This window comes from Zalophus californianus, chromosome 6, assembly GCF_009762305.2.
Source record: "Zalophus californianus isolate mZalCal1 chromosome 6, mZalCal1.pri.v2, whole genome shotgun sequence".
Taxonomy (NCBI): domain Eukaryota; kingdom Metazoa; phylum Chordata; class Mammalia; order Carnivora; family Otariidae; genus Zalophus; species Zalophus californianus.
This window is the reverse complement of record NC_045600.1, coordinates 71,206,740-71,219,721: the sequence shown is the minus strand read 5'-3', so window position 1 is coordinate 71,219,721 and position 12,982 is coordinate 71,206,740. Positions and strand designations below refer to the sequence as shown.

General features: G+C 50.2%; 1 protein-coding gene across 4 annotated transcripts; it reads left to right on the top strand.

Moving 5' to 3' along the window:
- The first annotated feature begins 916 nt into the window (after positions 1-916).
- Positions 917-12,803, top strand: LOC113910299 (dehydrogenase/reductase SDR family member 4). Of its 4 annotated transcripts, XM_027572304.2 has the most exons (8): positions 920-1,120; positions 2,182-2,359; positions 7,572-7,673; positions 9,679-9,749; positions 9,851-9,902; positions 10,204-10,338; positions 10,763-10,818; positions 12,279-12,803. In XM_027572304.2, exons 1-8 carry the CDS (start codon positions 990-992, stop codon positions 12,391-12,393), a joined length of 840 nt encoding a protein of 279 aa, XP_027428105.1. In that variant the 5' UTR covers positions 920-989; the 3' UTR covers positions 12,394-12,803. The 4 variants fall into 4 exon arrangements, with proteins under 4 accessions (XP_027428106.1, XP_027428107.1, XP_027428109.1 ...); XM_027572305.1 differs by lacking the exon at positions 7,572-7,673 and having other exon boundaries at positions 917-1,120; XM_027572306.1 differs by lacking the exon at positions 10,204-10,338 and having other exon boundaries at positions 917-1,120.
- Positions 12,804-12,982: the final 179 nt, after the last annotated feature.

Below are 12,982 nucleotides of genomic sequence, written 5' to 3'. Positions count from 1 at the left end.
CCTCTGTTTACAGATGAAGAGCCTGGCCTGTAGCAACAATAATAGTAACTCTGTGGTGACAATAATTACTATGTGTTTCGTAGTTTCCAGTTTATAAAGTGCTTTTACATTCTGTAAATATTTATTGAACCGGGATGGAGGCTAAGACCTGGGGACATGGTGATTATGGAGAATTGCGTACCCCTGAGTTTGTGTTTCCACCACTGGCTGGGAGACCCTCTCACCTCTTGCTACCACTTAGGCCCTGTACGATGGGGCAGTCCTCTTGGGGTGGAGGGTACCAGAAGTCTAGTCCAGTCAGGATCTTTCCCCCTGCACACTGGTTACCATAGTGATCAGAGTCTGCCCTCCAGGCCTGTGAGGATAGAGGAGACCCATGAGCCAGTGTGAAGGGCAGTGCCACACCCTAGCCCAGCTGCTCCTCCTCATCACATCTCTCTCCCAGGCTCCTCCACCCTCACCTGAGACCCTCACCTGGTGACTCCGTATGGACCATGGGCAATCTCAAAACATTTGCCCTCTTGTGAGCTATCACATACGTAGACCCAGACTTTCCTGGAGATGGAGGTCCATCTTGAAGTTCCGGGAAGGTAAAGCAACCAACTCAAAGCTCCCCCACTCCGGAAAAATAGCAGGATCAAGCGGCGGGACGTTGCCTGAGGGCGGGGAAGTGTGTGGGTTCCCGCAAAGGAGCGGGCCCTCGAGGAAACCTGGGGGGACCGCCCAGTCCCATGCCGGCCAGGGTCCAGCCGAGGCCAGCGGGGCGCGGCGGGCCGTGCGCCGGCAGGGGGCGCCCCGCGGCCACAGCGCGCTCTGGCTGCGAGGAGCCGGCGCCGGGCGGGGCTCGCTAGCCGCCCAGCGCCAGCGCGGGCGGGGAGCGGGGCGGAGATCTGGCAGCCGGGCGGGGGGCGGGGCGGGGAGGAGGCCCGTTCCTCGTTACCGTCCTTCTCGGGTTATTACCGCCCTTGAGTTTACGGCGAGACGGCGCCATGCGGAAGGCAGTGCTCTTGCCAGCCAGCTGCGCCGGGGCGTGGAGGTCTGTGCGGATGGCCAGCTCCGGGATGGCGCTCCGGGGCCCGCTCGCCAATAAGGTGGCTCTAGTCACGGCCTCCACCGACGGGTGAGTGCCGCGGCCGGAGGCTCTGAGGCCTCCGCTCTCTGGAAACAGGTACTAACCCCATGACCTTTGCTTCCGGGCCGAGCCCTCCGACCTCACTGCCAGGCAGTCTGATTCCCGAAGACAGGAACCACGTGGTCGGCCTGCAGCGCCTCGCAATCCTCTCGCTTTGGCCCCGCTTGCTGCCAGTCTCCTGTCACTGCTGCCCCTGGCTCAACTGCGCCACTTCAGTCTCCCAGGGCTCTGGGCTGACCAAGTCAAGCGGCCCCAGCTAGAGTCTGGGAAGACCAAACACCAAGAAATCCAAGACAGTCCAGATTTCAAAAATCCTATCCCACGGCCTCCATGGACTGTGGAGATGTTCCAGACACCCCATTTGGCGCCCCTTTCCTGGACAGGACACAAGACCCATGTGTGCAGGTTTTTGGTTAGCTCAGTACATTTTGCCCTTGCCCGACCTGTTCTATCCGTTTCTCATCCCCACAGGACTTTGCTAGATGCCTGCACTACACAAATCTAAAGTACAAATGTATGCGAAATGCTGATGACTCACATCTGCCAAGTGTGGAACCCTTACTCCCAGGGGCATAATGTTAAAAAAATGACATTTTTTACTAGAGACCCACCCTTTCACATGCACCCCCACACATAATTTAACAATTTTGAGAAGCTGTAGACCAGTAAGGGAAGTATCTGGGGACAGGGGCTCTTTCAAGTGAGACCCTCCAATCATGCAAGGGGCTGTTGCTACCCCTCTGGCTCATTTCTCTCCCCTCAGTCCCTACAGGGTGTGGGGCATGTCACTGTGGGGATGCCTGTGGAAGGTAATGTCAGTTCCTGAGAACCTAGCCTGAGGGCCAAAACCCTAGGAAAAGTAAGTAAATGAGTGCTAAAAACACGCTAAGCACGTCCATCTGTATGGTAATGGCTCTTTTACACATAAAGCAGACAGGAGGTCCTACCGAGGGAGACCAGGAATTCAGACCTGGGCATTCTGACTTCGGAGCCCATCTCTCAACCGTTTCCCCTGTACTGGCATTGACGGGCATCTCTCTCTGCCGCAGGATCGGCTTCGCCATCGCCCGGCGCCTGGCCCGGGACGGGGCCCACGTGGTCATCAGCAGTCGGAAGCAGCAGAACGTGGACCGGGCAGTGGCCGTGCTGCAGGAGGAGGGGCTGAGCGTGGCAGGCACCGTGTGCCACGTGGGGAAGACCGAGGACCGGAAGCGGCTGGTGGCCACGGTGAGCAACAAGGGTATGGGCACAGAGCCAGGAGGTAGGGGAAGGGAGTCAGCCTGAGCCTCCTTCCCTGCTTTCCTAGGAGCCAGCACTATTAACTAAAACATGACCGGTCGTTCTGCATACAAATCGACCAACACATTTTTATTGTGTGCCTTTCTATGATATCTCTGAGAATCATCCCATCCCCGTCAGAGAATCAAAAACCACTCTAATGCTTCAACCCTGCGTCATCCCTTGGGTTACCCAGGACAACAGCTGGCCCTGGTTCTCCAGTAGTTTCCAATCTAATTGGGCAGATGAGAAAGGTAAATACAATTGCAAAATAGATGTCTCCACCCAGGGGCTAATAATCAATCCCCTGTTCTTTAGCTTGTAGAGTCAAGTCCCTGGGAACCTCTTCTGGGAGGCAGCCCACCATGTTTCAGCCACCTACTGTGTGTCATTCACTTTGTCCAGAGCCTTCCCTGGTTACCTCTAAACCTGACAACAATCCAAGCAAGGCAAGAACTATTCTCCCAGTTTCGGAACGTTCAGAACATTCTGCTCTGAAAGCTGGAGCAACATCCTGAGTCCCACAGCCAGTTAGAAAGAGCTGTGAGTCAATCCAGACCTGCCAAGCTGACTACAGACCACCAGGCATTTCTCCATTAGCATCGGATCAGGCCTTTCATGCCCACTTGGATGTTAGTCTCAAAGAAAGTGTCAAAGCCAGTGTAGAGTTGGTACTTGGCACCAGCCTTCCAGCGACACAAGAAAACATGAATATCTGGCAAAGGAGGCTGCTCTTCCCTCAGGCTCAGGACACCCACTTTATTCCCTGGAGTAGAAAGGAGACTCTACCCTAAATGGAAAGTATAACAGACTGGAAGGCTGGCAGAAATAACTTTGTAATCATAGAAGAGGGGTCCCTTAAACAATGGTAAACGGTGGTATGATAGGATAAAGTCATTCCATTTTTAGGGAGCCATTTGGCAGATGCCCAACTGTGCACTGGAGAAAGCCAGATGTATGTCCAAGAAAGTCACCTTGGGGTACCTGGGTGGCTCAGCCGGTTAAGCACCCAGCTCCTGATTTCAGCTCAGGTCATGATCTTGGGGTCCTGAGATCGAGGGCTCTGCGCTGAGCGTGGAACCTGCTTAAGATTCTCTCTCTCTCCTTCTCCCTCTGCCCCTCCCCACCTCCTCTAAAATAAATAAGTAAACATTGAAGAAAGAAAGTCACCTTGTCTGAGATTGGGACCTTGATCCTGAGGGTGAAGAGAGCCATCTGGGATCCGGGGCCAATTGCTGACTAGCCATATGAAATGTGCCTAGCAACTTAATGTCAAAATCCTGCTGGGGAAGCAACCTCTCAGCCCTACAAGGTCCACTTACCCTGAACTACAGCCCTGGCTCAGAGGTGGGGCTTGAGCTAGACCTCTAGGAGGGGGTGAGGCTGGGCAGATGGAGGAGGGACAGGGTTCCAGATGACCCTGCAAAATGAGCAGCCAGCCAAGGAGGGACCGACGGGGAGAGCGGAGCACTGTGAATTCACAGCAGAGAGCACAGATTTGGGAGTGCCACTGGAAAATGGCCTGGTGGGAAGGGTAAGGGACAGGGGCTCCGTAGCCTCCCAAAGAAGTTTAGATGTTCTTGGAGGAAGTAAGCCATGTGAGGTTTTGAGCAAGATGAAAATGGATATATTTGAAAAAGATAATCTGGCACCAGTAAGCGGATCTATTAGAGTAGAAAAGACTCTGAGCCAAGGATGTTAGCAAGGAAGCTGTGGCTGTCATTCAGGTCTAGAGCAACGGCAATGGGACCAGAAGGGATACACCCAGGAGACATTGAGTGAGAACCCAGCAAGATTTTTTTCTTCCTCACCCAGTGTCAAGAAATGGGAAATATGAGGGATGAGTCAAAAACAATTCTCAGGGGCGCCTGGGTGGCCCAGTCATTAAGTGTCTGCCTTCGGCTCAGGTCATGATCCTGGGGTCTTAGGATCGAGTCCCACATCAGGCTCCTTGCTCAGCGGGGAGTCTGCTTCTCCCTCTGCCTCTGCCTCTCCCCCTGCTTGTGCTCTCTCTCTCGCTCATGCTCTCTCTCTCAAATAAATAAAATCTTTAAAAACACACACACAGAGGCGCCTGGATGGCTCAATCGGTTAAGCGTCTGCCTCTGGCTCAGGTCATAATCCCAGGGTCCCGGGGTCGAGTCCCGCATCAGGCTCCCTGCTCAGTGAGGAGTCTGCTTCCCCCTCTGCCTGCCGCTCCCCCTGCTTGTGCACACTCTCTCTCTCTCCCTATGACAAATAAATACAATCTTAAAACACACACACACACACACACACACACACACACACACACACACACACAACCCTCAAATAATCTGTATGGCCAATGTCAGGATGGAAAATGACTGGAGAGGGTACTTATTAGCTATCGGCTACGGGCTCTGCCTATTGTCAGCTGTTACCCTACAATGGGGAAAGCTGCTCCTTAAGAAGGGTTACTATCCGGGGCGCCTGGCTGACTCAGTCAGTTAAGCCTCCGACTCTTGATTTCTGCTCAGGTCATGGCCTCAGGGTCATGACAATGAGCCCCAACTGGGGCTCTGAGCTGACTGAGGAGTCTGCTTAAGATTTTCTCTCTCCCTGGGAATATAATGCTAAGCAAAATAAGCCAGTCAGATAAAGACAAATATCATATGATTTCTCTCATATGTGAAATTTAAGAAACAAACAAAGGGGAATAAAAAGAGGTGAAACAAAACACAGACTCTTAACTATGGAGAACAGAGGGTTACCAAATGGGAGGTGGGTTGGGGGGATGCGTGAAATAGGTGAAGGGAATTAAGAATACATTTATCTTGATGAGAAGCACTGAGAAATGTATGGAATTATTGAATCACTATATTGTACACCTGAATTAAAATTTACAAACTTAATAAGAAAAAAAAAAAGATTCTCTCTCTCCCTTTGCCCGCCCCCCCAAAGTACACGCACTTGCGCTCTCTCTCTCTCTCTCAAAAAAATAAGTAAATAAAAAGAATGGTTACTATCCAGTGGCTTCCTAATCTGCACTGCAAAGCTTCTCAAAAGCGTAGGGGAGCAGAATCCAGATCAGTCACTTCTCCACTTGACTATACTTTTTCTAAAAAAATATACCTATTAGAAAACAGAGCACCCAACTCCTAACCTCTTTAGTGTAGTGAGCACACAATTTAGGGCAGGCTTAGGAGACACCTGGGCGGTCATAGTGCCTTTCTCATGAATCTTCTATGGTTCCCTGTTCAGTCAAAACCTAGACTTCTCCCCTCTCCGAGCTGCTAGGCTCCCTGCCCCCCAACCACACACCTGCAGGGCACAGCACCCATCCCTTTCTTTCTTTTTTTTTTTTTTAAGACTTTATTTATTTGACAGAGAGAGACAGTGAGAGAGGGAACACAAGCAGGGGGAGCTGGAGAGGGAGAAACAGGCTCCCTGCTGAGCAGGGAACCCACTGTGGGTCTTGATCCCAGGATGCTGGGATCGTGACCTGAGCTGAAGGCAGATGTTTAATGACTGAGCCACCCAGGCGCCCTGCACCCATCCCTTTCTAGCTTATAGTGCACTTCGCTCGTCACAAGTCCATAGGCGAGACTTACACAGAGCCAAGGCAGGTGACTGGGGCTTTGTGCCAGGACACCAAAACTTAGCACCAGACAGTATCGATACCGGTTTTAAAAGCTTATGTGATTTTAAATTTTGTTAAATTTACATGTTGACAGCCCAAGCCATTCCTTCAGCAGTGTGGAAGCAACTGAACTTAGCACCTAGTTAGCAAGAATAATTAGTTAAAACGGGAGCTAGCAGATGGCACACATTGTTAATAACACCCCTCTGTGCGCCAAATCATGAAGCACAAAGTTGATCAAGGGCCCGTTTAGTGCTGCTCGCCCAAAGCATCAGAATTGCCTGTTCTGGGCAAATGCATAGTCTGGTTTCAGAGTCATGTACTGTTGGCAGATTCCGTTTGGTCACTCATTACGCTGGCATATGCCTTCGCCGTCTACTTTCAATTTATTAGCAAGGTGAGATGTTGCCTTTCTTGGCTTCCCCAGTTTAAATCTCGGTTTCTGCCTTGAATCTTCCATGCCTCCAAGCCACAAAAGGGGGAGGGGAGAGAAAATGACATCATAACTGAATGGGAAACCGCTTTAAGCCCAGGCTGGTGTCTTCACTACCGTGGCTCCTGGGTAACCAGTTTCACAGTGACCCCAACTCACTTTCAGAGGACTCTGAAGGATTAGCTCTGCGGTAGAAGGGAGACCGGTTCTCAGATCTGCCACCACTAACTAACTAGCTTTGTGCCCTGAGCAGATTACTTGGCCTCTCCCAAAGACCCAGTGAGCAGGCTTCCTCCTTTTCCTTAGCCAGCCCCCGTATGTCATTACTGAGAAATCCACGGAACTCAGTTTCGGCCCCTGTGCCATGAGGACATTGGGCTGGGTGATCTAAAGGTCCCTCCCAGTGGTGACATTCTGTTGGTCTATCTAAAACAGTTTCTTGGGGTGCCTGGGTGGCTCAGTCGGTTAAGCGTCTGCCTGCACTCAGGTCATGATCTCAGGGTCCTGGGATCGAGCCTCGTGATGGGCTCCCTGCTCAGCAGGGAGTCTGCTTCTCCCTTGCCCTCTGCCCCTAGCCGCCCCCCCCCCCCGACTCATGCTTGGGCACATGTGTACTCTCACTCTCCCTCAAATAAATAAATAAAATCTTCACCAAAATATAAGTATAAATAAATAAAATAAACAGTTTCTCCATTCAGGTAGGTGTGGACAGATTGAGTTTGAGATCATGCTAACTCAGTCAAGGAGAACTGGAAAGTAAGCACTTGGGCAAATGGGGCTGGAACTCTGCGAAAAGTGAAAGGGTCTGGAAATGGATTTTGAGGTGGGACCTGAAGCCATGAGAATAGAGGAGCTCCCCCAAAGGGAAAGTGTAAAGAGTAAAAGGTCAACAACAGCCCTAGGAGAGGGGCGGGGGGGGGGGGGCAGGAAGAAAAGCCTGCAAAAGAAACTAGACCCAAAATGTTTAGCAGCAGAACTTAGGGTAGCTGGGGAGAGAGATGTTTCAAGAAAAAGAGATGTCATTTTGACATCATTTTGTTCCTAAGAAGGAATTCTTTATCCACATTGATAAATGCACCTCCCTTACTGACCTGCAGTCCTACTTCAGACCTTACTCCTCTCTCTAGGCCGTGAACCTTCATGGGGGCATTGACATCCTGGTCTCCAATGCTGCCGTCAACCCTTTCTTTGGAAACCTAATGGATGTCACCGAGGAGGTGTGGGACAAGGTGAGAGGGGATTGAAGGAGCAGGGAACAGGCCTCAGAAAATGGCCAGAACAAACTCAGGCTGCTTTTAGAAAACGTTTGTCAAGTGCCATGGAAATGTGAGGAATCCTTGTGATCTGCACACACCTGGAGTGCACCTGGTAGAGGGCAGGTGGGGGGGTGGCTTCCTCTTTCCTTGCCCCCATTTCATTTCTGCTTCTCCCCAGTTTGGCTCTTCCATTTGCTCCTGGCTAGCCTTCTTCTGCTTCACTCTCCAGCTCTCTCCTCCACGTACTCATCCAGGCTCTTCTTCGGGTGTACTTCCAGCAGAGACGTGGCAGCTATCTGCTAATAGCTAATACGCTTAAGCCTACACAACCTCCATCCCCTTTTCAGCGGCCAAAAAAGAATGATTTCGCATTAGCTGGAAAACTTTAATAGCTGCTAGTTAAGCGAAATGACCTAAGTTACCGCTTTGTAGCTTACAACCTTTGAAAAAGACCCGTGCTCTTTTCTTCTTAACTGCAATGTCAAGGAAATCTGAGATCCAGATGTCTATAAATTCAAGTGTGGAATATTGGGTTTTATGTGAGCATGCATAATTACATTTATGATACATTTCACACACCTACAGTTTTTAATTATGAAGTCTTAATTAAAATATTTGTCTTTGTTTACTAAGGTTAATATTCCCACATGATTTGGAAATGCTAAATTTTTTATGATCTCCCCTGGTTTGGCTTTTCACTCTGATGTCATCAATAACTTCTCAGCACTGAAGTTTAAGGATACTAAAATATTATAGTTTGTTTATCAGTCTTTCACAGACATAAAGACCAAAGTGCCAAATGTGCCTAAGTGAGTCAGTTCCTGATCGATATTCTTTAAAGTAGAGAAACATCTTTCATGAGCAGTCTGAATAAAGACCCCATGAAAATCAGTTTTAAACCAAGTGATTTTTCTTTTTAATTTGCATTTTTTAAAATGTCACAGTACATCAAATATAAATTCAATGGCTGATCCTTGATTAAACTCTGGATTTTTTAAAATAAGGACATGTGGGGAGACAATTGGGGAAATTTTGTTAGGGACAGCCTATTAGGTAAAATCATTATTACCGATGTTAAATTTCTTGGTGTGATAATGGATGGAGGTGTGTAAGAATGTCCTTATACTTTGGAAAAAAATGCTAAAGTTCTACTGATAGAACATTGTGATGACTATTCAGGAAAAAAACTATACAGACACATAGATAGGACACATGGGGGAACATGTGAACAATTGGTGAATCCAGGTAAACGATATCTGGATATTCATCGTACTTCTATTGCAACTTTTCTGTAAGATTAAAAATTTCAAAATAATAAGTCGGCATGGGGGGGCACAGAAGGGGAATATCCCAGCAGTGCCTAGAACAATGTAAACGAGGGTCATGCAATTGTTTTACATGACGGATGTGGGGTTTTGACTGGAGACTATGTCCCAGCTCCCCGCAAAGTGCCCCTTCATGATCCCACTTTCCAATAAATGGCCAGCCAGACAGTCCATCCTGGAGGGCCAAAAGCATCTGACTCCTTAAGCTCAGAAGCCAGAGAAATGTTGGAACCAGCCCAGTGCCCGAGGTCAGGCCACGTTTTCCCAGAGCAGCGTGGCCCATTCTGGGGTGGGTCCAGTAGACCAGCCCAATTCCAAGTTCTCCCTAGTTGGAAGAAACACAGAAAATCCAGCTCAAATCCAAAGCGGCCCTGCTAATATAGGCCAAATCATGCTCAGCTGGTTAGGATACAAGAGGGACCAGGGTCCTTTCTTTCTCACCCGAGCCTAATGTGTCATTCTCTAGCTGAATAAGCTGGTGAAAGGGGCTTCTCCCTGGGCCTCGGCTTCTGCACTTGTCAGGTCCAGGTAAAGCATCTCGGAGATCTGCACCAGGGCCCAACAGACATCCCAGGAGCCCCGCTGGGAGTCCTCATTGCCCTGCCTTCTCCAGCCCTTCCCTCATGCTCTTTCTCCTTCTCTCTCGGTTTCAGATTCTGGACGTTAACGTGAAGGCCACAGCCCTCATGACAAAAGCAGTGGTGCCAGAGATGGAGAAACGAGGGTACAGACAGACAGCGAGAGGGAGCCTGGGCGCGGTGGGCCTTATGTGGGCTGAGGGCCAGGGTCCCCTCTGGGAAGAGGGTCACTCTCTTCTTTTTCCAGGGGTGGCTCGGTGGTGATCGTGGCCTCCATGGGAGCCTACCTTCCGTTTCCTGTAAGAGCCCCCTTCTTTGCTACTTCCATTCCGCCCCCCATCCTACATTTTTCCACTCCCCCAGCCACCCTAAGAAGTGTGTGTCCCCTTTTGGAATCACGGCACCAAGCCCCTTCCCACAAAATAGATGCCTTGCCTCCACACACCCTAACCTAGGGGTGGTTCACCCACAAGACAGTTTTCTAGCTGGCACCCTCCCTTGGAGGAGATGCCCTATTATTCGACCGCCCTTTATGCCTTCCGATAAGAACCAAGAATGAACTGGAAGCAAAGACACTAACCCACTATCTCCTCTCTCCAGGGCCTGGGCCCCTACAATGTTAGTAAAACTGCCCTGCTGGGCCTCACCAAGAACCTGGCCAGAGAGCTGGACCAAAGGAACATTAGGGTGAACTGCCTGGCACCGGGACTCATTAAGACTAGCTTCAGCCAAGTGGTGAGGACTGCGGGGACCCCAAAGGGGCATCTTCCTAGACGACGGAGCCCAGTATCTTCCGCCCCCCCTCCCTGGGCTTTTCGACATTCCCCCCCGCCTCGATACCAGCCGCCTGTTCACATCAGACCCCACAGGCACCCTTTCTTGAGGTGTGCTGTGGAGACAGGAATTCAGACTCTGCTCACATGGTTCCATATCCTTAAGGGGATGAGGACTGGGGAGACCCAGCAACAACCTCACTAGCACCTGCAAAGAATGAAACGGAAGAGGGCTGTGGGGAGCCACTGGGAGCGGAGGAGGACTGGGAAGCGGAAGGGGCTTCTCTCCAGCCTTCCTCTCAGTTGACACGAGGGCAGCACTTTCTCCCCCTCTGGCCCTCCGTCTCCTCTTCTGCCACATAAAGAGACGCCCCTTTTTCCTGCAGTTGTGGATGGACAAGGCAAGAGAGAAGAACATCAAAGAAACCTTGCACATAAGAAGGTAAGGCTGTCACAGGAGAAGGTTGGGAAGTACAAGAACGAGAGGTCAGGTCCGTCCCACAGCCCGCGGCTCACTGTCTTTTGGTCCCACAGACAACATGAGCGTGCTCTGTCCTCCCACAAACACACACTTCACAAGTCCCTGCACACTACATCGCCGTAGTGGCACGTGCGAGGGGTCCACTTCCATTGCAAAAAGCAAACACAGAGGCTCTGGGTTTCAGCAGAGCACTGCCCTGGGAGAAGCCCTGACTCCTCTTTCCGCCTGGTTGTGTGGCCTCCACCTCTGGGGATGCCTAGTGCCCGGGGACCAAGACCAAAACCAAAACCATGAGTAAAATGCCATGTTTCCAAAGCTCAGACTGATGATCCTACAATCCAAATAAAAGGAATGAAGAGCTTCACTAAGCCCCGAACCTCCCCTTGCTAAGAAAACTCACCCATCTCTTCCCCACAGGGCTAGCCAGACCTTTCAGGCCACTTTGTCTGGCTCCTTTTCTTCTAACTTCCCTGCCTCTCTCCAGCTTTTGGTTTCTCTGTCTTGTCCCCTCAAGGACACATTCCAGCAATGCCTACTCTTTACTGGCCCAGACATTCCAGACCCCCTCAGTGCACCCCAAGCTGTTTGATGTCAGGCATGAGCTGCACACCTAGTTCACAACTCACTCACAAGTCAGGGTATTGTCATCCTGGGGCCCCGGTGAATGTCTCCACCTATGCTTCTTGGTCTTGAATGTGCATTAGAATCATCTGGGCACTTGTGAAACTGCAGATGCTCAGGCTCTACTCCCAAAGATTCTTTTTCAATTGGTCCAGTGTAGGACCTAGGCATCTTTTTTGGTGGGATGGAGGGGGGGCGGTGAGTGGGGAGAGGATGGAGAACCACACTACTCCAGGTCTTCTAGGTTTGAGGTGCCCACTCTACCCACCTCTAGAGCATTCTATGGCAGTTAAGGTTACACCGTTCCCTAACTATGCAATCACTGATACAAACACTGAGAATTAGCACATTCTCCCAAAATGAACCTGACTTTAAGGGACAAAAACAGATTCCTGAAAAAATTGTCTGTGAGTTGAAGCTATACAAATGCAACCATTTAAAACAAACCGTTTACTGTCTCACAGACTCCCTGACACTTGAACAGTATACACATGTGCGAAACAAATAAAATCGCTGCTCACCGGTTTATCTGTATGACTTTGGATTTTGCTGTCCTGAGTTGTCTAAAAAACAGAATGTCTCTGTATTATTTGAATATAATGTGTGATGGGTTTTGCAGGATGCAGTATTTATTATCACAGCTTATCTTCATGCTAACTCCGTTTGATTGACAGAAAGCTTGTAAGCTGGTCTTAATAAATCACCTGATATTTTTTGATTAAGCAAATTCATTCCCTGTGGGCCAGGTCAGGGGGTCTGACTGATGTTTTCCTCCCTTCCTTGTTGCCCCTCTTCCGCAGGATAGGCAAGCCAGATGACTGTGCAGGTATCGTGTCTTTCCTGTGCTCTGAAGACGCCAGCTACATCACTGGGGAGACAGTGGTAGTGAGTGGAGGGGCCCCATCCCGCCTCTGAGGACCGGGAGAGACCTCACCAGGGCAGAGACTGGGCTCCAATTCCTGCACTCATCGACTAGCCTTTCCCACCTCTGCCTGATATACTGCTCACCTTACACCCCAGCCCACCCCCCAAATCAGTTCTGCCCTGTGAAAAGATCCAGCCTTCCCTGTGGTCAAGGTATGGTCTTATGATTCCCGCTATTGCTGTAGCCTTGGATAAAGACTTCCCCTGAGAGCAAAGGGCAGGCCTGCTGAGAAAGCTGAGTCTACCTTGGCAAAAACCAACTAATATATTTTTCTTCCCCCTGGACATGGAGGAATTTGAGGGAGATGGGACTGAAGGAACCCAGGTGGAAAGAGCAGGGCAGAAAATCAACAACTTGCAAAGAGATGCAAATAAAATGCGGATGATCATGTTGCTTTGAATTGGTGTGATCATTTTTCATTGTGGGGTACATAGGTGTGGTAGCCAAGCAGCGATTCTTTGTGGACTACATCTCTGCATCCCCCTAATCCTCCTCCCTGTCTCCAGGACCTAAGCTTGTTGCTCAGGGGTGGATGTGTCTGCAGAACTGCCAGCTGGGAGGAGGTGGCACGGAAACTCC